Raw genomic sequence first — 27,629 nt, 5'->3', positions numbered from 1 at the left:
TATGGTAAGTTGAAGACCATCGTGGAATTGAACAGGGCGAATAGTCGCTTCCGTTTCAGCCCTGGGTAGGACGGGATCGTGATACGGCCTCGTCATCTTTCATGAGTCGGTGTTGCCCAATAGGCGAGGGGTCTAGACTGGGCCAGACCGGTCCCAAGGTTATCAGGTTCAGCTTCCGATGGAGCACATACAAGGGACAGACAAAATGGGTAATGTGTGTGTGTGTGTGTGTGTGTGTGTGACCCTTGGCTTGTTGACCTCATGGGCGTTTTTGATTTTTTCTTAAACTCTGTCCTGTTTTTCTGTTCCTTTTCTTTCAATGTTGGAATTTTCAATTGCTTCATTCCGTGTCCGAGGAAGGAGCCAGCTCCGGTCAGTACCGGATTCGGCGCCACCAGCATACTTTCCCATACTCCCTTCCCCTCGCTTTTTAGCTCTTTCCCATCTTTTCGTTGGTGGAGGGGGTCACCTGGGAAGCCCACCGGACTGAAGGAGCAAGCTCCGACACGCTCCCATTGGCTGAACGGTTTTTGTTGACCAATGACAGGAGCCTTTTTGTGCCCCCCCCCCCCACGTGACGGAGTTTTCCGACCGGGGGGGGACGTTCCCACTGATCGAGATCGCACTTTCCCAACCAAGTCGAGGGAAGGTAACGAGCATCAGTGGACCTGAGGCGAGAGGAAGGTGCTGCTGCTGCTGCTGCTCTTGTCTGCTCTGCTCTGCTTTACGCGCCGCAAGCACAAGCAAAATCCAATCCATTCAATTTCCCCTCCGTCAGCAAGACTGGCCCATGCTCTATTACTTCCGCCCCCCTTTGAACCAAGGAGACGGGGGCTAAATATCCCTATTGCAAGTGCTAAACACCACTACTATTACCGCCCAAGAGAGGCCACGCATCGTCTCGTTCACATACTATACCTGCTAGCTACTCCGTACCCAAGAGACGAAATCCAACGACAAAAAGCACCGCACTCGGCCACTTCGGTTCAATCTCATGTCGCTACCCCCGAAGCGTCGTCGCGTCATTCTTCCCGCCCCGGGCGCTCAATCTCTCGGTTCTCTTCCACCGACGGCCGCAACAGCAGCGCCGGCAGCTGTAGTAGCCCAGCAGCCCTCGACCTCGGGCCACGACTCGGCCGGACGAGGGAGCAGCGACGGCTCTGTCAACGACCCAAGCACAAGCACGGAGAGCAGAAGTCAGAGTGACGACTCATCCTCGGCCGACCCGAAGCCGCGTGCTGCCTCCAAGCGACAAGTCATTGCTGTCGCTTGCGATAACTGTCGACGGAGAAAGGCCAAGGTGAGATACTGCCTTTTTTTTCCACAACAAAAAAAAAGACACCAATAAGAAAACCAGCATTTACACGAGAGACACACCCCCCCATTCTCGTCCCGCGCTATCGTAGCATCCTGCTTGCGCGCTACCCGCATCCCAAGGCTGATGTTTCTTCTTCTTTTCCCATTATCCAGTGCGATGGCCAACGCCCAAAGTGCCAGCACTGCTCCAAGAGAGGCGTCGACTGCCATTATGAAGCGAACCAGGGCGAGACCGTGAGCCTTGCGCTCAAGCGCAAAGCCAGTGTCTTGGAGACCGAAAATGCCCAGTACAGAGACCTGTTCCGCATGGTCTGCACCAAGTCCGAGGATGAGGCAAAGGAAATCTTCAGACGCATCAGGGCTTCTGGAGACCCCATTAGGGTCTTGGAGTCCATCCGCCAGGCAGAAATTCTGCTGCCCGTCCCGGCGACAAACGACAGGACACGCGACATGAGGCTGACCAAACTCGACGAGAGGGCTCTCCAAAGCAGCCTGATCCGAGTCCCCGCGAAACCCTGGACCACCGTCGCCGATGATGGTCTTGTGTCGGAGCTCGTCACCGACTTTTTCAATTGGGAAAACGTCAGCTGTTTCCCGGCCATCGAGCAGACCCTGTTTATAGACGACATGCGCGCCGGCAGCATCAAGGAAGCCAAGTGGTGCTCGCCCATCCTGGTCAACGCCATCTGTGCAGTCCGAGCAGTGAGTCTCGAATCCTTCTCGGGCTGTCCATCATCTTAGTATGCTGACCGTTTCCGCTCGACAGCCATTCCTTGAAAGCGCCAAACAGTTCAGCACCATCACAGGCCGAGACCTGTGCAAGACGTTTCGGGACGAGGTCATGCAGCTGGTGGAGAAGAGTCATGGACGAGCAACAATACCCACCATTCTCGCCCTTGTCCTTGTGGATTGGTCGGCGAGTATCGCCGGAGACGAGAGCAGCGCCAAGATGTACCGCTTCATGGCCTGGGAGCGGTACAAGCGCTTCAAACCTGACCGGAGGTTCGCCATGCTCAACAAAGATGACCCCGTCGATGCTAGAGAGATGCTATGCATTTCAAAGGCGGTATGGGCCATCTTTCTAATGGAGAGGTGAGATTCACTCCATCCTCCCGTTGGCCATATCGTCGCTATGCATGCTGATCTTGGGCATAGCCGCATTTCGTACTTCTACAGTTCAGTTGCCGATATCCCACCTCCAACGATACCGAAATTATTCGATAATTATGGCAAAGACGCAACCGAGCCAAGGGGCAACGTCGACGTCCTAGGGCGGCCATACATGGAATCAAAAACACAACTGCCAATCGTCCCAGGGATAGCAACAGTTAATACAAGCCTCGCATGCTTGCAGTACGACATCATGCAGTACCTGACTTCTGGCAGCACCATAAAGGGCAGCATAGAAGACATTAGACGGAGGAAGCACTGGTACTGTAGGTTGCGGGAGTTTAGGAAAGCGCTGCCTGACCGTTTCCAGATGGAATACAACTTCACTCCCAGCACATGCTTCCTCAGGTAAGCCTATGCTAATTCACGCCGAGACTCTTCAAGTTGCTGACTTTATCCAGGATGCATGAAAATGAAATCGCATACATTCTGCTGCAACCTCTCCACCCATCAACAAAGTTTGACGGGCCTTTTACTGGGCCGTCTGCCACTGTGAAATCCCTAATCCTGCAACACTGTGTATCCGACACCACCCTTGCAGAAGCGTTCCTACTACGATTCACCATCCACTCTTTCATCACCCGACAAGTCTTTGTGGCGATGCAGAACTTGATGCCGTTTCTAAACGATGACCACGCTGCGACAAACGACCTATTCACGCGTCTTTGCAGGGTCGGCGGCCTCTCGGCCCGCGTTGTCCGCATGTCCATGTACCTTTTACAAGCGCTCCAAGCCATGGCGTGGGCGATGAAGCAGGACATCCCCGCCTCGGCAAAGCAGTTTCTTGACCCGTGGGTCAAACTGGCGGTCCAGGAGACCGGGACGAAGCCCCCGAGTTACATTGTGCCCGACAGAGAAGAGATCAAAGCTCTGTTGGCCGAGGACGACCAGAGTTCTGGCGGATCTGGAGATGGCGGCGCCGAGCTATGGGCTCTGGTCGAGAAGTGGGCCGTCAACAGTGGCAGACAGCCTTAATTCGGAGTCGTTGAGCGGGCGTTGAGTTGCACATCAAAATGGTTTGCTTTTAATAATCATGAGCGTGTTGGGTCGTTGGGCCGTTGGTTTTGGGTGTCTGCAGGTGCAGCTTTGAGTACCAGAACGGACTCTTTGCTGAGAAAGCCGCATATCATCCGTATATGAATGATGGGTCCTGAAATTTAAACTAAAAGATACCCATCACGAATCTATCCTACACTTGATGATGATGATGATGAGATCGTTTAACGCCGTGGTAGATGCCAAGGAAAAGTAGGCGAAGGGGAAGATGAATGTTGTCCAAGTCAAAGCACCTACATCAGGAACACCTAAAAATTCCTTATCCCCAGCCACTACCTCTAACTTCAAACTATCATCACTTTTTCTATAGTTATTATCTAAATAGCCTTATCTTTTTAGGCTAGCTGATTTTTATTATTATAGTCTAGTATATCAAGTATATGATTAACTAGGTAATAAACGCTGTTAGTAAGGGCAAGGGTCTAAGAAGATCTACCGTAGAATATAGTATCCCTTTTACTACTCATTACGATTAAATACAACCTCCGGGACTATAAGCTGCGTTGACTAGGGAGATGCTGAGAGCTATTCCCAGCAGTAAAAGTCGAACCATTTCGGTTCTCTATTAAGGCAGCAAGCAGCAAGCGAGAGCTACAGTGATTGTACTTGTCATTGTCTCAGCCGGGCAGGCTTATATAATATATCTATTATTACAATTGGGATGAGTTATTGAAATTGCCAGCTCGAGTGTAATAGCACTCTGCCCCCTGACGGCAAGTTGATCGCGACATTACGTACAGAAGCTTCACAGTCAGGGCATAGCCTTGGAATATAATGGACTATTTAGGTCTGTCCCACTAGCTGAGCATATACTCAACACGGTTGACTGGTTCCAAGGCCAAAGTCCTCATCATGCCATAGTCGTCAGCGTTTTAGTGTGCCGCATACATGTACCCATACAGGATCTCAATCGTTCTTGTCCCTGCTGGGGTGCAAGTCTTTTTGGCCTCTTGCAAAACACGTCGATTGTCTAAGAGCAGTTCGTCGGCAGCAAGGCGCTGCTGACTGTACTTCTTTAAGTAATTAGATCATGTTGACGGGGACGACGGCATTTCGAGGGCCCAGGCGCTTCCGCAAGCAGTAAATGGTCTGGAGATGACCAGCTTCCAGAACATCCGGAAGGTCAGCAGCCGGTATACTGAGTAAACTTTCCGGAAGCTTCGGAATCGGATGGTCCTTGGGGTAACGGATGACGGACAAGCCCCGAAAGTACCATAAGATTTCCTAGCTTCTCTCGAAAGGAACTATCCAAGTCTTTTTTTTCCCCCCTCTTCTCTCCACTATCACTGTGGCGTTTGTGGGACACATACTTGTCAATAAGATTGTGTGCCAGTGCGATCTTGTATCGTGTTCTGACTTGGCGCACTGGATCGACTTTTTCAGCTATCGAATACATTCCCATTCAGTGTGTCGTTTCTCAAACATTGCCGTCGATATTACACCGTGGCAATTTGCTATGGTATTTGCTATGATTGTCGTACACGAATCGTATACCGCCAAGGTTCCAGCACTAGGTAAGTGTTGTTACTCTGCAATAGTCTCTCATCTATCCTACTCCTTTTTCTCACTTTTCTTTTACAATATTCAAGGCGTAAGTGATCCGGTTACTTGGGCATTTCTCTGCTATGCCCAAGCCATGATGCATCCGAGGTAAAGTGTTATCATCCAAATAGCCTTGCGGCGTTGCACCTCCTGACGTCTTGGGCGTCATCCGTACTGTTGAAGACCTTCGCTACTCCAATATCGAACTTGGCAGCCCCGACCTTCGCCACGGCCCACGGGGTGAAAGGCACGTCGCTCCCCCACACGATTTTCTCATGGCTTACCCAGCGCATCAGCGCCGGGATGGCCGACGTGACGGGCCACGGGCCGGCGAGATCGAAGTAGAAGCTGCGCTCGAGGGTGGCCTTCATCGACGCCTCCGTCAGGTTGAGCTCGGGCGTGCTGAAGCCGACGATCCGATCAATCGTCGGAATGAGGGCGCCGCCGGCGTGCGGCATGATCCACTCGATGGAGGGGAACCTGGTCGGCACCGTCGAGTAGAACAGGTCGGCGAAGGTGCGGGCCGTCTCGAAGGGGAAGTCGAGCGTCGGCGCCCGCCCCATCCGCGCGTCGATCGGCCTGTTGAGGGCCAGCCACTTCTCGGGCGTGATGCCGGGGTCGGGCCCGTCGATCTGGAACTGCTGATGGTTGTGCTCGGTGCACGGGACGGCGGGGTGCTCGAAGACGGTCGCGTTGAGGGCGTCGAGCGCCTTGTACACCGGGTCCATGGCCGGGTCGCCAAAGTACAGCCCGTACGCGTTGGACATGAGCACGACGCCGTCGGGCTTCGGGTCCAGCTTGGTGAAGCAGTAGGTGATCTCGTCGACGGACGCGGCCACGTCGGGCAGGGGGAGAGAGGCGAAGAAGCCGAATTTGTCCGGGTACTCGGCCTTCAAGCGCGAAGCGTACTCGTTGACCCTGCGCGCGAGCGAGATTGCCTGTTCCGTCGCGGGGCGCGACGGCACGGACAGGTAGACGCCCGGGCTGGAGATGGACAGGTAGGACTTTTCAATGTTTTGCGATTCCATGAACGAGAGGTGCGCCTCGGGCGACCATTCCTTTCGGCCCACAGTCAGAGATGCAAGGGTTTACTTGTGCCGGTTGTTGGTGAGGAGGAAACCTACAGGTATACTGGGCATCCCATCGGGGCCGGGCAGATGCCCGGCATCCCGTAGCGCTTGGGCGTAGAAGTCGGGGAGGAAGTGCGAGTGTGTGTCTATCTTGACCGTCGACGGCTTCCACGAGCAGCTCGCGGCGGCCTCTATGGCCAAGAAGCATCCGAAGAAGAGCGTAGGTTTCATGATCGTCAGTCCGGAGCCGGGGTCGAAGGTGGATCTGGTGGTTGAGAGAAACCTGTCTTGCCGACGGGAATGTCGACCACTTAAGTATCACAACGCGAATTATAGTGTCCAAAGTTTATTTCCCTCTTGGGACGGCTTCTTGCGCCGCTACGTCAGCCCAAGACACGATCTCGTTCAAGAATTTGCACTTCCCTGGACGGGAAGATGGGCGAAGCGCCACAAAGTGTGAGCATGACTGCAGCTAACGCGGGTATATGGCACTAACATGGGGGACCGTGAGGCCAACTTCTGTCGATCCCTTTCCTCTTTTCTTTTCCGTATACGAACTATTGTCCGCTCAAAAACGGTAGTAAACAGGATTATATTTCTTGGGTTTTTATACATCCCATCTGCACGGAAGTGGTACATACGCGCCAGGTGTTACACTCATACTAGACGCGAATATGAACAAAGCTTTTTATGCTCTAGATAGTATAGAATACTTGGCGACTACAGCCCAAGACCTGGATCTTGTCAATCATTTTCAATTATAGAAAACCCTTCTCCAGGAGATCTGTTACGTGACCATGAAGTGTTCGTGGGCGTTTGTTCTATTCTAATGAAAAATAAGGAGTGTACTGTACGTCCTCGAGGCTTCGCAAGGCATCGGAGTCATTCCAGCAAAGTATCAGTACATAAGGACCTAACGAAATGAATAAACATGGCTCGAATAAGCTCCCACAATTTCAGGCATGCAAGGCCATAGGCGCGGGATATGGAAATATGGCAAGGCGCAGGAAGAGGATGCTGATCGTCCTAGACATCTTCCACATCGAGCTAACACTAATCAACCGAAGAGGCGGAAACAATCTTTTGGCTTGTATTGTGGCGTGTCACAGCAAATCCTGTGTTGAATTAGGAGTGGGCAGCTCGCCCGAGTATGCCCGAAATGAGGGACTTTTGTATTTTAGCTTGCAACGGCGCCGCCTTGGTCTTGGCTTAGAGATGAGGCGACTTTTTGCCAACCATTCCCGTTGCCTAGATAGCCCTTGTTAGCCGTTGCATGAGGGCGCCCACGTCGTCTTCATTCCTGCCATCAGCTCCCCATAGCCTTGTAAGACAAGCTTTCCACCATGGCAGTCCGGGCGAGCGGATGTAAGCAGCTTAGCTCCAATTGCTTCGAATAGTCTTTAGATAATCCATGCATGACCGGGGTTTGTTGCTGCCCGATGCTAACTCCTACGTCCAGCTAAGGAGAACGAATCACGTCCGTTGGAAAAACATCGTCCCCTTGCCTTTACACTGGTGAAAAGATCTTTTGTACGCCAGTGCAAGCCAAACCATCGCAAAAGATCTTCCTACACTTGTGATTCACCTCCCAGAAATCAAGCTTACCCCTGTGCACGCGCGGCTGATCTTACCACCGAAGCAGGCACTTTGCGGTTGCAAGCTCTCCACATGGATGCCGCAGAGAGCTACAGCTATCCCGGCGAGAAACCGGACCTGAAAGACGCGTTTCGGCTCGTCAAGGTTCAGCCCGGGGAGCGTGGTGCCCCGATCACCGTTCACCTCCTTACGTCTAGTCTGCACCGTTGCCCGCAATATGAAGCTCTCTCGTACGCATGGGGGGATTCTAAACAGACCGAGATCATCAATGTCGTCGCTTTCGCGTCGCGTGGCAATACCTCTTCGATGACGCCCCTGTCTGTCACCCGCAGCTGCGCGGCTGCGTTGAGGCGCCTGCGACTCCCAACGAAGCAGCGGATGTTATGGATTGACGCCATCTGCATCGATCAGTCTGCTGTGCCAGAGAGAAACCATCAGTCGGGTCTGATGCCGCGGACATACAGCAAGGCTTCAAGCGTGGTTGTATATCTGGGCGAGAGCAGTGAGGCCGAGAACAGCGACGACGCCATGGACTGGCTAGGCGAATCTCAAGAATACTTGCTGGCTTCGGCTTTTCAAACTGTACCAGGATCGATTCCGTCGCTGCTGCGGTGGCCGTGGTTCGAGCGCACGTGGGTCTTGCAAGAGATTCAGCGGGCAAGTAGAGCGACTGTTGTTTTCGGGACCAGAGAGGTCAGTTGGGAGGCATTCGACGAGTTACGGTACATGGTCGATAATGACTCCCGAGCCGAACCACCTCCGTACGCGGTGACCCAGGCGAACAAGGGCGAGATGCGGCAGGAAACATGGGTACCGCCCTATCCTGTGCGTCTGCTGAACATCTTGCAGAAAACGAGATACCTCGAGGCCACCGATGCAAGGGACAAGCTCTACGCAGTCCTTCCGCTGCTAGACCGGGAAGACAAGCGGCGAAACTGGACAGTCGATGCTGGAAAGAGGAAACATGCACTCTTTGCTATTCCGAAGGGAGACTACAGCCGCTCGCCCGCCTAGACGTTCACCTAGCTCGGTCAAGCTCTTATCGACGCCCTCGGACTGAACGTTCTCTGCAGCGTCGTAACCCCGACTTAAGTACCAGGACTGCCGACGTGGGCCCCAGACTGGAGCACGCATGACTTACGGTCGTCCCGTGGTATTATGCCGCCGATGGCAGCAGGAAAGTGGACAACGATGCATATTCACGATGCTAGCAGCAACCTTATTACAGAGATGACGGCCGACGGAGCCGGCCATAGGCCGTGGAGATTTTCAGAGTACACCACCTCAGAAGGAAGCCAGAGTACACAGCTCTACGTCCGCGCTGTAACGACTGGGACGATCGTCAAGTTGGGCGAATTGTGCGACATATACGCCAATTATTTACCCCTGGAGCAGTGGGAGAGCATATGCGAGCCATGGCATCTTCAACCATCATTAAGAGAACTCTCACCGTTCATCAAAGCCTTGTTTGACTGGTTGCCGGGAGACTCATGGGTGATGGAGACCGTAATGATGGAGAACGTAATGATGGAGGCGGTCCAGGGAGTCCGAGAATACTACCGCCAGAGGCCAATCAGTCCGCTCGCCTGTACTGACTCCGAAGACTCCGTTTACGTGAGGACGGTATTGCTGAGGAACATATTTGCTTGTGCGCCGCCTAGCACGAGGTGCCGGCCCGAAGAGATGTTCACCACATGCCACGGGCGGCGTTTTTTCGTCACGGACGCAGGGTTTCTCGGGCTCGCCCCGGAGGCAACTATGACTGGGGACCGAGTGGTTAGGATAGAGGGCCTCGACGTTCCCTTCGTGGCCAGGCCACCGGGAGACGGCGACGCGAGTCAGTTGGTAGGCCCATGCCACGCACGAGAGGCGCGTGACGGTGCGGTTGGTTATGAAGAAATGACAATTCGGTGAGGAACATGGGCGTCAGTAGATGAGAATCTTGGACAGCCGACTGAAGAGATGAATGTATACCAATCAGCGCAGATCATGAAGTCATATGTAGGTGAACCAACCAGCTGTATGAGCTTCAGAGACAACATATATATAGATTCGGTGAGTTGACTTTCTCGAAGCCAATGCTTGACCTGACTACAGGGTTCAGCGCACGTGCTTCCTCGAGGATCTAACCTCTGGCTCTTTTCTATGACTCCCAGGGCTTACTCGAAATCACTGAGCTCTTTCCTCGGCCAGGTTCTGTGAGTAGGGGGAGGCAAAACCCGATCCCACGACCACTTCTTGGCCAGAGTCTCTTCGAGAGACCCGTCCAGCATCTGCACAACATACTTGCCCAAGATGGGCAAGAACTTCCAGCCGTGGAAGGACCCGCAGGTGGCGACGTAGAGGTTTTTGCTCGCCGAGTGCGGGGAGATGATGAAGTCTTCGTCGGGCGTCACGGCCTCCCTGTTCCCCGGGTGCACGTGTAAGTACATTTCTCATGTTTTTGACGGGCTCCCGATGGCGTAGGTACTACTTACCAGCAGATGCGGTAGTTCTCGTTCTTGAAGCCGGCGCTGCCTTTGCCAAAGAGGCTTTTCCCCGCGTAGTCCACGTCGTCCCTCAGCGTCTTGGGGACGTCGAACTGCGCGTAGTCCGAGGCCGGCGGGGGCGCGGAGAACCGGTCTCCGTTCGGGTGCGGCTGCGTGTTCCTGAAGATGATCTGGCCCCAGAACTTGAGCGTCTTGTCTTTTGAGTGCGGGACGCTCCCGTTGCTGGCGCCTGAAGCGGTGTCAGAGGGGGGGGCACAGTCCGCAGAAAAGGGGGCTACGATTTGCTACTGTTGTGATCAGAGACGCACCTCTTGAAGGCGGCACCGTTGAGATGCCGACCGGCCCGTCGTATAAATCCTTGGCGTTCTCTCCGGTGACGGGCGTGAATCCCTCCGTCACAGCAGCAGCAACGAATCTGTCGCCGGCATGGAGCTCAGCCCGCTCGGGAGCGCTGTCGGCCAGCAGCTTGGCCGTGTACGCGCCCGTCGACAGGATGACGTGGGCCGCCCTGATGCTCTCGCCGCCGGCCGTCTGCACACCCGTCGCGGCGCCTGCGGCGTTGAACTCGAGCCTGGCGACCTCGGTCTCGACGTACTCGACGCCCAGCCTCACGGCCTCCTCGATCGTCCTCTGCAGCGCCTCCTTGGCCTCGCCCCACCCGCTGTTCCTATTCACAAAGACCTCGTCGACGTCGGTGAAGTCCGAGTCCGCGAAGATGCCTGCGTACTCCTTTCTGGCCTCCTCCACCGAGAGCGAGGAGAGTCCCGACTCGACGCCGAGCTTCCTGTAGTTCGCCTGCATCTGCTGCGCAAAGTTGCTCGGCGAGACCCAGTAGACGCCGCTCTCGTGGTAGAAGGGCTTCCAGAGGGGGTCCTCGGCCCAGTACTTCTTGGCCTCGAGGGTTAGACGCATATACTCGATATCGACGTAGTCGGCGCGGACGACCTTGTTCCAGTCCCAGGAGGCGGCGACGCGGACGGGGGCGTCGAAGGCGTTGCGGTCGACGAGGGTCACGCCTGCGTCCGGGCGCGCCCTGATGAGATGTAGGGCCGTGGAAGCCCCGAAGACGCCGGCGCCGACGATCAGGTACGAGTTGCTCTTTGTTTCAGTCATCGTGTGTCTTTTGTAGAATGCAGTCAAACGGTCAAAGTCAAATCCAATCCTCTATTCACGATACGATGAAGAGCAGCTCGGTCCTTATCGCCGTTGTCGGGATGCTGCCCGCACTCCTGTCCCCGTCTTATGTCCTCGCGTCATGTGATCAACTCGGCACTCAATTGGCGCCGCGGTAGCTTCTCCGCATATCAGAGAGTGGCAGAGGATTTTCTAAATAGCTTGTGTGAGCGGTGTTGTGTCGATACTTCAAGCCATAATCCTGCTATGAGTGGAATACGCCACAGCTTCTGCTTGACCGCCCAACAGATGGTCGTCCATGATACATCGATCAGCCGGAGGAATTCAATCGATAATGAAGGAAGTCCACGGAGAGGGGGGGGGAAACCAAAAACTTATAAAGTCGGGCTCTTTGCATAGTATGAATCAGTCCACTCTCTAAATGGAATTGGCTGTTTGGTTCGCTGTGAAAAGTAGCATTTCGCTACGTTCATGCACCGCCAGCTTGGTTACAAGGATGTTGGAGGTGTTACGGTTCTGCTGAATTCAAAGCTAAATAAAGGGGAACTTGAACATTGGGTGAAATGGGATCGGTCCACAGGCATGGCCGCTGCTTGATTTGTGCCGATGTTGATCAGCACAGCAGGCATATCTATTTCCGATACTCATTTGCCGATACGGGGTCATGAATGCCGCAGAACAGTAAACTATATCCTCTGCTCATTCTCGGCTGCGTTAACCACTTTCAAGACCCCCCGAACATGAGATGGTTCCACGCTCATGGTAACTCTTTCATTGCGAATTGGATCAGGCGCTGCGTGCGAGTCGCAAGACGCTCCGCCAACACTGGGGGAACCCTGTGTTGATAGAGCGAGCTTGCTGCTCCCCTGCTAAAGTAAGAAACTGAGTGCTTCACTAATGGATACGCGGCAGCACTAGAGCTTATTCACAGATGCTCTAGCAAGGGTCTGTTAAGAGATTACTTCAACAGGCGACTGTGTCAGGCGTCCGAGTCAGCTTTGATAAGGTACTGTGATAACAGCCCTCACAAGCTCGTCAATCTCGCATTCCAGTGCGATCCCGGGCGCCGGGCGAAGCACGCTTCGGCTGAAACACGCTCATATATTCGTCAGCATCGTTATGTAGGAGCCCTCCCTTGGCGGACTGGACCTTGTCCGACAGGACCGGGAGTCCGTTTCCGGTCCCTCTCGTATTTCTTGCTCTCCCTAGGTCCCAAAACAGCCGTTGCCGATGGTACTCATTCACCCCCTTCCAGACCAAAGGCACTGAGTAAAAAGCAAGGAAGAGCAAGCCAGGACAGATTGTCAGGAGAGCAGCAGCACGATGACACGTCCATCCGACGGGCTAAAGGCCGACGAATACGTCCTTAGTGCTTACCCGGTTCATGAGGACGACCTCCCGGGGGCGGACGACCCGGACTTGTTCTGCGGCTCGTTCCGCTCACCGCGACGGTTCTCGGCCCGCGGACGGGTCGGCGTCCTCTTCCGCCTTGTCGGGGGCGGCCTGCGGGCGGGCTTCCGGGGGCTCGACGGGCTGCTGACGCCCTTCCGGGCCACCTCGCCGCGCGCCGTCATCCTGGTGCTGGCGCTGCTCAAGTTCACCGTCTCGTACAAGCTCGCGATCCAGATGATGCCCATCATGCGCCTCATCGAGGACCACATCTGCCATCAGCACTACCGGCTGGGCCCGGAGGCGCGGATCCCCGAGATGAAGTGCAAGGTCGACGAGGTGCAGAGGGACCTTGCGTGGCTGCAAGGCTGGCAGTCCCTCTTCGGCGCCGTCGTCAACATGACCGTCGCGTTCCCCTACGGCGTCCTGTCTGATAGGTGAGTGTTTTCTCTTTCCAAACTCAGTCATGGTATGTGTGTGTGTGTGTGTGTGTGCATGTCGGAGACTGGCTGACAGGGGGGGGATATGAAATCCAACAGGATCGGACGCAAGGCGGGCATGCTCCTCGCCTACACCGGCACGTTGGGCGCCGTCATCTGGCCCCTCCTCTTCCTCGCCCGCTTCCCGGAGGCCAGCATCTACCTCATCCTCGTCGGGATCCTCTTCTTCCTCGTCGGCGGCGGCGTCGTCGTCTTCTTCAACAACCTCTACGCCATGGCCGCCGACGTCAGCACCGCCAAGGACCGCGCCTCCAACTTCGTCTTCCTCTCCGTCGGCGCCGTGACCGGCGGCCTGCTGGGGCCCGTGACGGCGGGCTTCATGATGGAGCGGCACGGGCCCTGGGCGCCGATCCGCGTAATGTTCCTCGTCGTGCCCGTCATCTTGCTCCTCATGATGCTGCTGCCCGAGACCCTCCGCGGCCGGTCGGCCGGGTCGCCGCCCCGGGAGCGGCTCTCCCTCGGCGCCGCGGTGGGCGAGGCGCTGGACAACGGGCTGCACGAGGTGCGGGAGTCGGTCGGCATCCTCCGGGATCGCAACGTCATGCTCTGCCTGGCGCCGTCGCTCGTGCAGGGCCCGCTCGGCGCATCGCACGGCCAGACGCTCCCGCAGTACATAAGCAAGTACTTTGGCTGGACGCTGGCGCAGACGACCTTCCTCATGTCACCACTGGAGCTGGGCCACCTCGCCGTCCTCCTCGCCCTGCCGTGGCTGTCACGGGCCATCACCGACCCCCGGGGCCGCTTCCGCCGCACCGGCTGCGGCAAGGACGCGCTCCTTGCCAGGGTGTCGTACTTTATGATTGCCAGCGGCGCCCTGATCGGGGGCCTCAGCCGCGATGTCGTCGTCTTCGCGGCCGGCCTCGTGGTCACCACGCTCGGCTCCGCCAGCTTCCCCGTCTCGCGCGCGCTCATCACCGGGTTCGTCGACCCGGAGCACACGTCGCGGTTGTACGCCCTGGCCAGCATGGCCGACACCCTCGGGTCGCCGCTCGGCGGCCCGGTGCTCGCCTGGGCATTCTCGGTCGGGATGGAGAAGAAGGGAGGGTGGAAGGGTCTCCCTTGGTTTTACGTCTTCTTCTTGGCCACGGGAACCTGGGCGGCGCTGATGCTTGTGAAAGTACCAAAGGAGAACGACCCCACCCACCTGGAAAGTGATGATGGCATTGAGATAGTGGGTTACAAGCCCGTCGCAGGAGATGAGCCGCGAGATGCTACACCAGTCCGGGAAAGATCTGTATAAGACCACTGTAATTCCATGTATTTCTGCGGAGATCGGGCGGGCGTTGGCTGGGCATAATGGGAGTCTCGGATATAGACGAATATGACTTGTTATCTTATCATGAGTTCACGGCAGCTTGGATCGGTACAAGGAGGGAATAAACCACAAGCGCGTGTCACCGTCAATGCCGTAGTCGTCACAGCACCTACGGCGGAGAGGATTCCGGTTGCCATGCAACCACTCCCCAGTCGCCGGCGACCAGTCCGGGGAAACGTGACTGGGCCAATGCGGCAGGGCATGACAGAAGCAACGAGGTTGATCCCGGACGACGGCGGTGATGTGGGGGAGCGGGCAACCTCGCTGGCAGTAGACGATACCAGCTATCGCCCGCCACGTAGCGGAGGGGGCCAGAGTAAGTCACGGAGAAGGATCTATAACGTAAGTGAGGGGGTTCTGTTTGAGTTGTTTCCCACGATAAACGAGGTCAATGCGCATAAACGCGGCAGTCTCTGATGTTGATGCTTGGGTTGTCGGGCATCGTCATCCATCATGCATGCCATGGCTTGGCTTGTTGTGCCTTGCTGCACATCCCGAAGCCGATGGAAGAACTAATGCATTGAAGTCACGTTGCCCGTCACTCTATGCCTCGAGTCTTCTGCGACGCCAAAAAAGGGGGGCAACAGAGGTGAAAGAGCCGACATGAACTCATGGTCTTGGCCGAGAGGGAAGAGATGGCAGATCCCAACGCATCAGCGACGTGCAAAAGTTTCCCCCTCCCAATCCTCCTTCTCTTGGCTCCCTATCACAATTAAGAAGTGCCATCATCAGTAACGAAGATCCCCGCTGTTGAGGGGGTTTGCGTGACCCTCCGAGGCAAAGATATGAGCATCATCCCAAGAGATTTAGATCCCTTCCCCTTTTACCGGCCAGATCCTTGATTCTTGGCACGTATCTAGCGGCGGGTTCTTTTGGTACGCGAGACTCGTTGCTGGCCAACAGAATCCGTCTGCCTGGTTCTGTCCCACGCCTCTCTATGCGGAGTGGACAAAACATGGAGTTCTTTTACTACCTATACTTTCCGTCGTGGCTCTGTTCGGTATATGACGGCGGCGTCAGCGACAGCGCTCGCCGTGCTGGTTCGTGGCTCATGCTTACCAGCACCGATGATCCCCTTCTAAGCCCGTCAGCAGTAACCCGGACCGGGCGTGTTGTTCGACATACCACACAGCCAGGGCGGTGGCATGATCCTTGGTGCAGTGCCATAACAGAGGCAACCCGGCCGGCGAGGATCGAGGGGACTGATGTCATTGGCCATGCATGCCACATGGCCCCCAATCACCATCATCATGCTACAGTGATGTAGAGGATCGATCGATTTAGTCTGTCTGCGTCCGTCTTACCGGTATCTCTGGTGCGTCCGCCCACCTCTGCCGTGGATCGTCGTTGCAATAGCGCCGGTTGACAGGTGCCTTTTGCTCCCCCCCCCGCCAAGGATTGCTGGACATGCATATAATGCTCAGTCAACCTCCGGGGAGGGTCTCCCTGATGGTGAATCCATTTTGATGACGAAGCCATTGCCCGTGTTGTTATTGCTGTGGTACAGTTGTCGCCAACAATGACTTGACTAACTATACTCCTCTCTTATACAAAGCATACACCTTTTCCTCCCGTGAAATCGTGTAGGCCTTTTCTCGAACCTTGCGATACACCTCGCGCCTTTGCGCCGGCATCATCACACGAGAAACAGCTTGAGAAACTCTTGAAACACACTTTAGAAACTCTTGAGATACTCTTTGAGATTACCCTAGACAGGGCCCGCACACGCCGTCCCATTACCAACGCCACGAACACCACCACAATGTCGTCCGAGCTGGAATCCAAGATCCTCCAGGCGGCCGTCCGGAACCGCGAGCTCCTCGCCGTCCTCGCCGAGACGGACAACGCCATCCCGGACCTCACGCAGCAGCGCCGGCTCATCGCCGACCTGGACCGGCAGCTGCAGCAGTCCGACAGGACGCTCGGCGCGCTCGAGGCGCGGCGCAAGAAGGAGCTCAGGGACCACGAGAAGTACCGCGACAGCGTCATGCGGCGGTTCGTGCACAAGGCCGTCGGCAAGCGCGACAAGTTCGACGAGCGCGCGGCGCGCGAGGAGCGCGAGTACTTTGACGCGCTGCAGGAGGAGCACCGCGAGAGGGAGCTCAACGGCAACCTGCGGGCGCAGCTCGCGGCGGCGCGCGAGGCCGGCGTGCCGCTCGAGGCGGCGGCGCGGCGCCACGACGAGGCGCAGTGCGACCTCGACACCCTCTACGACTCCATCTTCGCCGGCCCCACGACGACGGCGACGGCGAGCTACCCGGACGAGGACCGGCTCGAGCGCGAGGCCGACGAGGCCCGCCGCGCGTACCACGACACCCCGCGGCAAAGGCCGAGGCCCGAGCAGCCGCCATCCGGCTCCTGACGGCGGCGGCGGGCCGGATGGGCGACGCGCTGCGCGGCATGGACGACGCGCTGAGCCACTCGCGCGTCGACATGTTCGGCGGCGGCACCATGACGGACATGATGGAGCGCAGCGCGCTGCAGCGGGCCGAGGGCGCCGTCCAGGAGGCGCGCGGGCTCGTCGAGCAGGCGGGCCGCATGACGCCGCACGTCGACAAGCTGCCGCCCGTCGCCATCAACCACGGCGGCCTCGTCGGCGACGTGCTCTTCGACAATGTCTTCACCGACATGGCCTTCCACGACGAGATCAAGAGGTCGCGCCTCGAGGTCGAGCGGTGCGCCGCGGCGCTGAGCGGGATCCTGAGCGAGACGCGGGCGCGGCACCGGGACCTGATGCGCCGGCTCAGGACGCAGGGCGCCCGGCTCGAGAGCACGCGCACGGCGCTGCAGAGGGAGAGGGAGAAGCTGTTTGAGAGGATCGCGGGGGGGCACGTCGATGCCGAGGGCGCGGCGGCGGCGGCGGCGTCGTCGACAAGCGGCGCTGTTCCGGTTGGACTTGAAGCAGTAGGACAGTGAGAGGGAGCTTGGCCGGGACGTTTCGCCCAACGCGCCGAGAACGAGATGGCAAAGAGAATGGTGCTGGATTGTGAGGGCAAACAGCAGGTCACGGGGAGAGCGACCTTATGTCAGTCGTTATGAGCAATATATGATACGTATTTTGCGCGTCATGTTCATCTTCACGTTGCTCATATGATAGACAATAAATATTTTCTCATTTCATCGTGCTATTTATGTTTCCGGCCGTCAAGTCTCGTCATCCCTCCCCGTATCTAGTAGTCCGTCGCCTGGTGGCGTCCGCGCTGGTTACTACATACATTGTCAGCTTCTCTGTCATGTCTGTTGGGGCCAGCGCCTTGGCATGGCAGGAATGTTCACTTACGGGTTGTACTCGTCCAGGTCGCCGTACTGCTCCTGGTACAAGTGCTCGGCCTGCTTCTCGGCGTGCCTCTTGGCCTTCTCGCGGTCGATGTAGTCCAGGCCCTTGGTCTCGACCAGCTTGTCGACCTCGGCGCCGGCGATGCCGGCGAGCAGCTCCTTGGCGAAGGCGTGCTTGACGGGCTCTCCTGTGTTGCGGAAGACTCGTTAGTTTCGGACAGGAAAAGGGTTCGGCGAGCTGTGGCAGTGGTGGAACGTACCGCTCTTGCGCTGGCGGTCCTCGAACAGCTTCATGGCCTCGAAGGCGGCTCCGCCGGCGACGATCTCGTGGCTGAGCTTGCCCTCGTGCTGGCCCTCGTAGACGGCGTCACGGTGCTCCTTGGCCTCTCCTGTTCTTTGAGTCAGCGATGGTGACCGATGTGCTGGGCACGGTAGCACGTACCGAATCCGAACATATTGGCGTCTTGGGGGGTTGGGTGAAAGAAAAAGGTAAGTGTTGATAGGTTGGATCGTTGAGGTACGATTGGGCTGAGAGTGATGTTAAGTGATAATCTAATATTCAAACTGTGACGGGGGGGGCAGCCCGAGGGGTTCTTATCCCCCCTCCGACTTCCCCCTCAACCTAAGCTCTCATGTGATCATAGATCATCAAAGGAGGGGGAGGCCTCAGCTAAGCTAAGCTTGATTCATTCGAGCAATACCTGGCAACGTTTAGCCTTTGACCCTAGTCCCCATACTGGGACATGATGGAGGTGTCCCATCGCCCCTGGATCGCCCGCAGCTGGGCCGAGGTAGCGCGTTTCTCATTCATTCATGCTCCAGCCCGCGTCCCTGGAACAGAATCGACGCTCCGTAAACGCGAGAGCAACAAGCCTGTTGTGGACAGAGAGAGGGTGTTGTGGCAGGGGAGGGGGGGCAGCCAGCCGATCCCCATTGAAACCCGCCATTGGGGCGGTGATCGTCCGGGCTGGAAACTCGAAGGAAGATGGGGACGGACGCCGGTTTGCCGAGTAAGCCTCGCCCCGACACGACCCTGACGTAGCACGTATGACCAAATCGTGGATGCGGTGTTTGCCGGTGGTGGGGGGTTTGGGCTGGTCTGGATATCAGAAACGTCTTTTTTGGACCCCCGCGGGAGGGCACGGCTTTGTCCGCGCCCCCCTCCCCATTCCGTGTGTTGTCTTGTCTAGAGAGAGACCATGGTTCGAGGAGAGGTCCGAGGGTTGAGACAGGCTAGGTATCTGTACGAAATTGAGGCTGGCCGCCGCCCAGTCCATTCAGACTAACCATTGAGACCATTGAAAGCCATTGTGGGGGGTCGGCAAAGGCCTCTTACTGAGCAACACAGGACGAACCCTGGCGCACAAAGGCTGTGGTCCGAAGTGTTGCTGAGATGGGAAATCTGATAGATGTCTAGGTACTGTAGTAGGTACCGGTACCGGTATGTTGAAAACTCTCCAAGAGGATGCCGCTCGCAGAACGAATATGGACAAGCCGATCCCCTTTCCCCCCACCATATGCTACTATGTATGTAACACGAGGAGCTCGGCATTACTGCGTCAGCCACCCCTGCTGGGCTGAAGAAGACACGACTGGGGGTGTCGAAGCCAAGAAAGCTCGACCGTCCCGGCTAACCGGCAGTGAGAGCTCCACGGCCTCCCCCCCTGGGCTGCCTTTAGCGTCGATCGATACTAGTTCGTGGTCCTCTACCATCCTGTACCGTACCAGTGAGTATACTGCATACATCGGCCCTGCATATGTCAAGGAATGGCTCGGGTCCTCGCGCTCCTCACCGACACAAGAAAGCTTGACCGTCATGACGTGTCACTGAAGCCCCTTCCCACCCGCCGTACAACGAGCGTCTCAGAGCACCTTTTCCCCTAAGCAATACGAACAAAGGCGGGGGGGGGGGGGGCCTTCATGACGATGAGGGGTACAGTAGGTTCGTGATGTGGACGAGATGCTTAAACCCCTCACCGCACAGGTCAAGGCCGTTTCCGGACATTGACGGAGGCAGCCCGTTGCCGCGTCATGCTGTGCCATGCTGGCCTGGCTAATTAGAAGCCGGTTTACTTCGCATCATCTGCCCAAGGTTTACACCGTGCATTGAGCCCGTCACACCTTTGATACCATACCCAGCAGACTCGATGACAAAGCTCGGCTACATGTACGAGTTACGCGCTGACCGGTGCCTGAGATCCCTAGAGCCTATATCCGTCCTACGAGCTCGGTTTGACGGGCTCCTCGTTCAAGCCTCTCATCATTGGTGATGATGATGATGATGATGATGAAGATGCTGTCGTCTAGAAAACTGAGCGGCTCTGGAATGAATCGACGCGGTCGACGAGAAGCCAGAAATCCCCCTCACCTCCCCCCCCTTCCCTCCCCTCCCCGCATGATAACGTAGCAGCCACCCAGAAACCGGGCAGAGACGATCGCATTTCTTGGCAAACAAGCGGGATCGAGCACCGTCCGAGACCCTGCCCAGCTTGGCAGGGCCTAGTTTCAGGGGTCCTGGTGTATTCCCACCCGCGCCGCCCCAGCCACGAAGCTTCAAGCTCTCTCATGCTCATCCAGCTGGCCTCTCCGTCACGTCGTGTTAGCTCTAGTTGGCACGCCACAAGTGCACGCCGCACTGCGAGAGCTTGATCGCTTGCTTGCTTGCTTGCTTGCTTGCTTGCTTGCTTGCTTGCCTCCATGGCTCAAGCCCGTGGCCATGTGAACTTTGACCAGGGCCTCGCCGCTACAAACTAAACGTTTCCCCCAATCATATCCTCACAACGTCGTTAAATTGCCTGCTTTTTGAGATGCTAGCCCCAGCCCCTCCCATCTATGATGTACGGATACCGCCACCAAATTTGACCAGATACTCCTCGTGCGCCTTCTTCTGGCTCTGCCATTGCTTCTGCAGCTTCTTGAGCTGGCTCTTGGGCACGTCGCTACCGTCCTTGAGCTTCGTCGGCAGACCTTCTGCGTCCCACTCGGCGTACTTGTCGTCGCCCTTGAACATGTCCGTGTGCGGGAGCTTAGCCTTCTCCCATTTCTCCTTCTCTGCCTGCTCGCGCGCCCGCTTCGCCTCCTCCTTGGCCCTGGCCTTCTCCGCCTCCTTGGCCAGCTTCTCGTTCCTGGCCGCCATCAGCTCGCTCGCCGGTACAAACTTGATCAGAGACGACTTGCCATCCGGCCGGTCGTCGAGGTACACGCCTAGATTCGTGAGGTCCTCGTCGCGGATCCGGTCCGTGAGGGAGAGGACGGCCTTCTTCGTCTCGGGAGACACCGTCGACACGATGCGTCGAAGCTCGTCACGCAACCTCGAAGCCGCCCGCAGGTAGGGAAGCGCCAGCTGTTCCGGGTCGCTCACGCCCTCGTCGGCGAGGGACGAGAACTCCGCCTCCGGGTCTTGGCTCAGCAGCTCGGAAACCGAATCGGCCGAAAGCTTGAGCGCTTCCACGTCAGACTTGACGCTCTGGAACACGGCCGCGTACGGTTGGACGACTGTCTTGGGGTCCAGGTTCGCCTTGGATGCGGGGACGGCCCAGCCGAGGCCTTCGTACGGCGCCGTGGCGTTCTCGTCAAGACCAAAGGTACCGAGAATCTTGGTGATCCAGCGGGCAACAGCAACAAGCGCCGGCAGGTTCGCCTCGGCCTCCTGTGAAACGACAACCTTGTTCGCCTCGCTAACAAGCTCCTGAATCACGCGCATCGCCTGGGGGGTATCAAAGGAATTGGTAAGGGCGGTGTGCAGGTCGTTCTTGGCCTTTTCCAGCTCGGATACCAGGCTACCAGACGGCTTTTCGGAGATGGAGAGGGACTCGACTCCAGCAGTTGACGCGCTTACATCCGCAACAAGGGCCTTGACATTGGTGAAGAAGTTCTGCAAAACGGTTAGGCATCATCATCTAGGGTTTGGATTGGGTGGGGCACGCACGTTGATGGTGGCTTCCCAGCTGGAAGCCTGGGCTCTCATGTCGGGGGAGATCTCGACGCCGTCGTTCCACTTGCCCATGAGGAAGACAATACGCATCCCCCTCGACGTGTACGTCGTTGCGAGAGCGTCCTGGATGGTCTGGAAGTTCTTCAACGACTTGGACATCTTGGACCCGGAGATGGACAGGTGACCCATGTGCAAAAAGTTGTTGACCCATGTGTGTTCCCCCTTGGAGTTGTCGACGTAGTAGGCCTCGCTCTGGGCCAGTTCGTTGTCGTGGTGGGGGAAGGCCAGGTCGACGCCACCAGAGTGGATGTCCATCTGCGCCCCGAGAATGTCGGAAGCCATGACTGAGCACTCAATATGCCAGCCGGGGCGGCCCTGGCCCCATCTGCTGTCCCAGTAGGGCTCTCCCTTCTTGGACTTTTTCCAAAGCGCAAAGTCCCCCTCGTTGCGCTTCTCGCCCAGGTTCTTGGACAAGGCTCCCTCTCCGTCCTCCTGCAGCGACTTGTCGTTGCGGTTGCCAGGGCGCAGGCGCGCATACGTGTTGCCGGCCTTCTCAAAGGCCGTGATGTCGAAGTAGACGGAGCCGTCCGACTCATAGGCGAATCCCTTGTCGACAATGCGCGCGACGAATTCGGCAATTTGGGGCACGTACTCGGTGACGCGGGTGATGACGTCGGGGCGCAAGCAGTTAAGGGCATCCATATCGTCGAAGAACTCGCGCTCCATGCTCTGGGTGAGGTCGGTGAAGATGGTCTGGTCGCTTGTGTCGATGGTCTCCTTGTAGAGGGAGTCGAGGTAAGGCAAGAGGATCTCGTCGATGCCTGGGTAGAACTTCTTGTCCTTGATGGCAAACGCGGCGTTATCCATGTTGCTGATGTGCATCTTCGTCTTGGCCTCGTCGTCACCGGGCTTGCCCTCTCCGGTCAGGGTGCCACCCGCCAGAACCTTGCCATATGCGCTGTCTCTTCGCTCGAGGTAGTTGTTTTCGTCGAGATCTGCGGATTGGAGGAGGGGCAAGCTCTTGTCGGCGTATGCGCGGAACGCTGTGAGAGCAAGCTTGGCCAGCTCATCTTGAGAGTAGCTCTTCTGCTTTTCGAGTTCGAGCAAGCGTTGCCTGCGGGCCTTGATGATGATCTAGAACGAGACAATAAATTGTCAGGAACTGTGGCCCAATCGAGCAGTTCAGACAGACGAGGGACCAACCTTGTCGTCAACATCGGTGATGTTCATGACAAACTTGACATCGGCGCCAAAGTAGTGCATCATGATGCGCCGGATAATGTCGGTCGAGACATAGTTGCGCGCATGGCCCAAGTGACTCTTGTCGTAGACGGTAGGCCCGCAGGCGTACCACGAGACCTTTCCGGGTTTTATGGGCGTGAAGGGCACTGGCTGGCCAGGCTTCAGCGAGTTGTGCAGTTTCAGCGACTCCATCGTCGCGATGGTGGCGCAGGACCTCCGAGAGAATCGAAGGGTGGGTATCTGAGTGGAGATAGTAACCGAAAACCTGGTGAGTCTAAAGAGTCGATTCATCCAGTATAGAAGAAAATGAAAGTCAGGGAGGACGGGGGGGAGAACTTGGACAGAAAGGAGGGAGAGGGTGAGGGGGGTGAGGGGGGTTCGAGGACTGAGAGAGGATCGTGATGAGTGACTCAAAATGCTGAGGGAGGGACGGAGGGAGGGGACCGGCTGAGACAGGAGTCACAAATAAAGTGTGTGTGACACCATCTTCAGCCTTGCAGCCGGTGGGGCTGTGGCGTCGACATCTGAGTGGCTGGAACCTTTGTAGGGATGATCACCAGCCACATACTCCCCGCGTCAAGCCACATTATGACTTTTTCCTCCAATTTCTCAGCCTCGCGAAGTTTTTGTCCCAGGCGTTTTGCATCCGACCTTTTTCGTCCCGTTGTTGCTCGCTTTTGTTTTTCATCCAGGCCCCAGCAGCACTCGGTCTCGGCCGTACGAAACATCATAATGGCGAAACCCTCGCCTTTTCTAGAGCCCGGCTCTAGGACATCGGCCAATTCCCTCGCCATTGTCCAGCTCTCGCGCGACAACCTCGTTCCCTTGATCCTCCGAGACTCGACCGGTGCCGTCGACGGCTACGCCGAGGGCGCCGTCCTCAACACCCGGTTCGGGTCGTTTCCTCACTCCACCCTCATCAACGTTCCGTGGGGCTCGCAAATCCGCGCCTCGGTCGTCGATACCGGCTCCCGGGGCCGCAAGCGCAAGAGAAAGGAGGACGAGACCGACACGTCCACACCAGCCGCCGCCGACGACGCCGAAACTGAGTCGAGCGCGCCGGTCAAGAAGGCCCCTACCGCCGCCAGCGGCTTCGTCCACATCCTCCAGCCCACCGCCGAGCTATGGACCGCCGGCCTGCCCCATCGGACGCAGGTGGTCTACACCCCCGATTACAGCTACATCCTCCAGCGCATACGAGCCCGTCCCGGCACGCGATTGATCGAGGCCGGCGCTGGCAGCGGCAGCTTCACGCACGCCTCAGCACGTGCCGTCTACAATGGCTATCCCGAGAACGAGACGGACCGCAAGGGCAAGGTCTTCAGCTTCGAGTTCAACAAGGACCGGTACGAAAAGATGCAGGTGGAGATCGAGGCGCACGAGCTGGAAGGCATCGTCGAGCTCTCGCACCGCGACGTCTACAACGGCGGGTTCCTGGCCGACGGCAAGAGCCCCGAAGCCGATTCCGTGTTCCTTGATCTGCCCGCCCCCTGGGACGCCCTCCGCCATCTGTCGCGACGGAAGCCTGCTGCTCTCCAAAAAGACGACGAGGACGCGGCGACGGAATGGATCTCGCCGCTGAATCCCAAGAAGTCCGTCTACATCTGCACCTTCTCGCCATGTATCGAGCAGGTGCAGAAGACGATCAACACGATGCGGACGATGGGGTGGGTGGACATCGACATGGTCGAGATCTCGCACAAGAAGTTTAACGTCATCCGTGACCGCGCCGGCTACGGCCAGCCCGAGCGCGGCATCCCGCCCCTCGCCCGCGACGTGAAGGAGGCGGTCGGCAAGCTGCGAGAGATTGAGCGCCGCACAAGGGAGTACCACACCTCGGCGGACCCCAACTCGGCGGAAGACTCACCGGCCGCGGGCACCGCCATGGATGTGGACCAGGCGGCGACGAACGGCGGCGGCGCCCGAGAGGACGAACCCAACGCGGGGAAGCCTTGGCTGCAGGGCCGGGTTATCCACCGGGCGGAGCCAGAGTTGAAGACGCACACGTCCTATCTCGTGTTTGCGGTGCTGCCGCGGGAGTGGAGCGAGGAGGAAGAGGCCGCGGCGCTCGCTAAGTGGCCATGCGGCGCGGAGACGGGCGTCATCGGGGCCAAGGACAAAGAGACGCGGAAGCAGGAGAAGCGCGAGCAGCTGCAGGGCAAGGGCAAGAGGAGGAAGAACAAGAAGGCCGAGGCCGCGTAGGGACATGGACAAGGCCAAAGATGCGACTGTTCACGGCTTATAAGAAAAAAAGAGAAAAAGAGAAAAAGAGTAACGACGGGAAATAGTAGATACCCTAGCATCATCGTCTGGACTACGTTTCGGGAGGGAGTACAGGGGTGGAATAATTGAAGTATTTTGGAACCACGACCCATTTCACAGCAGGCTACTCCCCTTTGGACATTTTTTCACATGTGAGATCAGTAATGACCTTCATCACCACGGCTACAATGGATGATGGACGGGAGGACCGCTAAGCTTAGAAATTTATTCATTTCTTATTTCAGTGGCGGGGGAAGGGTTCCTCTTAGTCCTTGACCACCATAGCCTCCGGCTGCCTCCCCTTGCCCTCAACCAGGACGCCTGCCTTCCTCAGGATGTCGACGGTGCTCTGGACGACCTCGGGCTTGACGCCCTCGACGCCGTCGGTGAACTTTACCGTCTTGAGCCACTCGCGGGCGTCGGCCTCGGAGTAGTCAAGGCGGGTGCTGATGTACTTAACGGCCTCGTCCTTGTTGTCGTTGAAGTGGCGGATGCCGCGGTCGAGCTTGGCGAACAAGTCCTTGAGGCGCGGGTCGAGCCTCTGGCCCTCCTCCCCCTTGGCCAGCGCCGTGGAGGCGACGATCTTCCAGCTGCTCCAGGGGGTGTAGATCTCGCCGACGCGGCGGATCTCGCCCGAGTCGTAGTAGCGCTTGGAGGTGAAGTGCTCCCACATGAAGAAGTCGGCGGCGCCCGAGTTGACGGCGTTGCGCAGGTTCTCAAAGTTGTTGAGGATGACCGTCTCCGAGAAGGGCTGCGGCGACGAGGGCGTCAGCCAGCCGTGCTGGTCGGCGAGGACGAAGCCCATGATCTGGCTGCCGGAGCCGATGCGCGACACGCCGATCTTGCCGCCCTTGAGGGACTCGACGGACTTGATCTCGGGGCGCTGGGCGCCGGTGGAAATGGCCCAGCCTACAGGGGTCAGTGTCCATACTGAGTGTGTGGTCCCGGCATGCAGGTGAATGGAAGATTCGACCTACACAGAGGGGTGTCGACGTAGGTGCCGACGAGACGGTAGCCGCCATCGCCGGGGGCGTCTTCCTTGCCGAGGCCGGCGATCCAGCCCTCTGTCAGGCCGATTGCGACGTCGATCTCGCCCCCGCGAATGGCGGTAATCATGTGGCCGGTTCCGGACGGGAAGGGGATGAGGGTGGCGTCGAGGCCGAAGTACTGCTTGGCGAAGTGGAGGGGGGTGGAAAAGTGCTCGGGCACGTAACCGATTCTGAGAGGGGAGGCCATTTTTCCGAGAGGGTGATTTGAGATGACAAGCACGAGCAATGCTGCAAGACACACACGGGTTTGTTGGCTGGGTTTGTAGAGAGAAGAAGGAGTGAGAGCGGTTGTGTCTATGACTATTTCTTGGACCTACTTGTATGGTGCGGGGTCCCCGTTTCCGATTCTATGCGCTCCTTAGTGCCCGCGAGCTTCATCGGCAGGGGTGTGGCGGAGCCAAGGTGGGGCACCCGCTCCCGTTCCCGTTCCAATCTCACTTCCGGCGCCTCCGTGTACATCCGGTTGACCATTACATAATACATTTGTCAGGATGGTTTACGTAGCTAGCTCGCTTTGTCATCTATCTGCCTGGCTATGAAACCCCTTTATTTCAGTAAACGAGCATATATGCAATTCCTCATCTGTGCATATACGGATACCTAGCATCGATTCGCCGGCAGACTTGCGAACCTCTCCTCTCCGTCGTTCCAACTCCAGGAAAGCCGTCGAAGCAACGGAGGAGCCATCAGTGTTTGACGGGTCTGACCGGGTATATATTCACAAGGCAGGCACTTCTCGGCATCACTCCAGCATACTGTAAGCAGCAAGATAGTAAGAGACAGTCCGATGGTAACCCATTCATCGGCCCCGGAGCCCTGCATCCTTGGGATTATCATAGTATAGTCGCAGTATAGGTTCATTCCTTAACTCTTTCCTCTTCTTTGATCTTTTCTCTTGGGGATGAAACCGAAACACCCGACCACTCGACTGTCCTTGAAGGACTTGTCACCTGAGCCTAGTACCATTCATTCCAATGAAAAAGACGCATAGTACCCAAAGAGACATTGCTCTTTTCTCGACTCATGGAATTGCTCGTTCTTTGATAATTGTTGGTCTCTTGAGAGGGGTTGTTCATATGGCCTACGAATGGACCCCTTTTCCTAAGTCGATCCTTTCTGAAACGGGCCGGACCGTCTCGAGATGTGAGACGGCAAAGGAGCACAACAACGAAAAGTGAGGCAAAACTCCTGTGTGAGTATTATCTTGCAGTTAGAGAGAAAGGGGAGCCCATGAAGTACATAGTATGCAGGGCCTGGCAAAGAAGAGGGACGGCAGAGTCACGTGTCC

At 57.1% G+C, this 27,629-nt stretch overlaps 11 protein-coding genes across 11 annotated transcripts; 6 read left to right on the top strand and 5 right to left on the bottom strand.

Annotated features, from left to right (window-relative positions):
* Positions 1-994: 994 nt before the first annotated feature.
* Positions 995-3,462, top strand: GLRG_09418 (uncharacterized protein; the record flags this gene model as incomplete). The annotated part of the gene is made up of 5 exons (XM_008100103.1): positions 995-1,300; positions 1,498-2,019; positions 2,084-2,409; positions 2,473-2,835; positions 2,889-3,462. 5 exons carry the CDS (start codon positions 995-997, stop codon positions 3,460-3,462), a joined length of 2,091 nt encoding a protein of 696 aa, XP_008098294.1.
* A 1,742-nt stretch (positions 3,463-5,204) lies between these two features.
* Positions 5,205-6,386, bottom strand: GLRG_09417 (amidohydrolase; the record flags this gene model as incomplete). The annotated part of the gene is made up of 2 exons (XM_008100102.1): positions 5,205-6,143; positions 6,210-6,386. The coding sequence occupies 2 exons, from the start codon at positions 6,384-6,386 to the stop codon at positions 5,205-5,207; spliced, it is 1,116 nt and encodes a 371-aa protein (XP_008098293.1).
* A 1,437-nt stretch (positions 6,387-7,823) lies between these two features.
* Positions 7,824-8,765, top strand: GLRG_09416 (heterokaryon incompatibility protein; the record flags this gene model as incomplete). Its single annotated transcript, XM_008100101.1, has 1 exon — positions 7,824-8,765. The coding sequence occupies one exon, from the start codon at positions 7,824-7,826 to the stop codon at positions 8,763-8,765; it is 942 nt and encodes a 313-aa protein (XP_008098292.1).
* Positions 8,766-9,910: 1,145 nt separating this feature from the next.
* On the bottom strand, positions 9,911-11,353 carry GLRG_09415 (FAD dependent oxidoreductase; the record flags this gene model as incomplete). Its single annotated transcript, XM_008100100.1, has 3 exons — positions 9,911-10,154; positions 10,229-10,469; positions 10,549-11,353. 3 exons carry the CDS (start codon positions 11,351-11,353, stop codon positions 9,911-9,913), a joined length of 1,290 nt encoding a protein of 429 aa, XP_008098291.1.
* A 1,344-nt stretch (positions 11,354-12,697) lies between these two features.
* On the top strand, positions 12,698-14,503 carry GLRG_09414 (major facilitator superfamily transporter; the record flags this gene model as incomplete). Its single annotated transcript, XM_008100099.1, has 2 exons — positions 12,698-13,200; positions 13,303-14,503. The coding sequence occupies 2 exons, from the start codon at positions 12,698-12,700 to the stop codon at positions 14,501-14,503; spliced, it is 1,704 nt and encodes a 567-aa protein (XP_008098290.1).
* Positions 14,504-16,340: 1,837 nt separating this feature from the next.
* On the top strand, positions 16,341-16,940 carry GLRG_09413 (uncharacterized protein; the record flags this gene model as incomplete). The annotated part of the gene is made up of 1 exon (XM_008100098.1): positions 16,341-16,940. One exon carries the CDS (start codon positions 16,341-16,343, stop codon positions 16,938-16,940), a length of 600 nt encoding a protein of 199 aa, XP_008098289.1.
* A 38-nt stretch (positions 16,941-16,978) lies between these two features.
* On the top strand, positions 16,979-17,494 carry GLRG_09412 (uncharacterized protein; the record flags this gene model as incomplete). The annotated part of the gene is made up of 1 exon (XM_008100097.1): positions 16,979-17,494. The coding sequence occupies one exon, from the start codon at positions 16,979-16,981 to the stop codon at positions 17,492-17,494; it is 516 nt and encodes a 171-aa protein (XP_008098288.1).
* A 254-nt stretch (positions 17,495-17,748) lies between these two features.
* On the bottom strand, positions 17,749-19,163 carry GLRG_09411 (uncharacterized protein; the record flags this gene model as incomplete). The annotated part of the gene is made up of 4 exons (XM_008100096.1): positions 17,749-17,785; positions 17,859-18,042; positions 18,115-18,243; positions 19,142-19,163. 4 exons carry the CDS (start codon positions 19,161-19,163, stop codon positions 17,749-17,751), a joined length of 372 nt encoding a protein of 123 aa, XP_008098287.1.
* Positions 19,164-20,684: 1,521 nt separating this feature from the next.
* GLRG_09410 (tRNA synthetase class I catalytic domain-containing protein) lies at positions 20,685-23,222 on the bottom strand (the record flags this gene model as incomplete). The annotated part of the gene is made up of 3 exons (XM_008100095.1): positions 20,685-21,728; positions 21,783-22,922; positions 22,992-23,222. 3 exons carry the CDS (start codon positions 23,220-23,222, stop codon positions 20,685-20,687), a joined length of 2,415 nt encoding a protein of 804 aa, XP_008098286.1.
* A 540-nt stretch (positions 23,223-23,762) lies between these two features.
* Positions 23,763-25,232, top strand: GLRG_09409 (tRNA methyltransferase complex GCD14 subunit; the record flags this gene model as incomplete). Its single annotated transcript, XM_008100094.1, has 1 exon — positions 23,763-25,232. The coding sequence occupies one exon, from the start codon at positions 23,763-23,765 to the stop codon at positions 25,230-25,232; it is 1,470 nt and encodes a 489-aa protein (XP_008098285.1).
* Positions 25,233-25,557: 325 nt separating this feature from the next.
* On the bottom strand, positions 25,558-26,528 carry GLRG_09408 (uncharacterized protein; the record flags this gene model as incomplete). Its single annotated transcript, XM_008100093.1, has 2 exons — positions 25,558-26,201; positions 26,270-26,528. 2 exons carry the CDS (start codon positions 26,526-26,528, stop codon positions 25,558-25,560), a joined length of 903 nt encoding a protein of 300 aa, XP_008098284.1.
* Positions 26,529-27,629: the final 1,101 nt, after the last annotated feature.

Source organism: Colletotrichum graminicola, assembly GCF_000149035.1.
Source record: "Colletotrichum graminicola M1.001 genomic scaffold supercont1.48, whole genome shotgun sequence".
Lineage (NCBI taxonomy): Eukaryota > Fungi > Ascomycota > Sordariomycetes > Glomerellales > Glomerellaceae > Colletotrichum > Colletotrichum graminicola.
The sequence above is the reverse complement of the archived record's forward strand: the minus strand, read 5'-3'. Positions and strand labels throughout refer to the sequence as shown.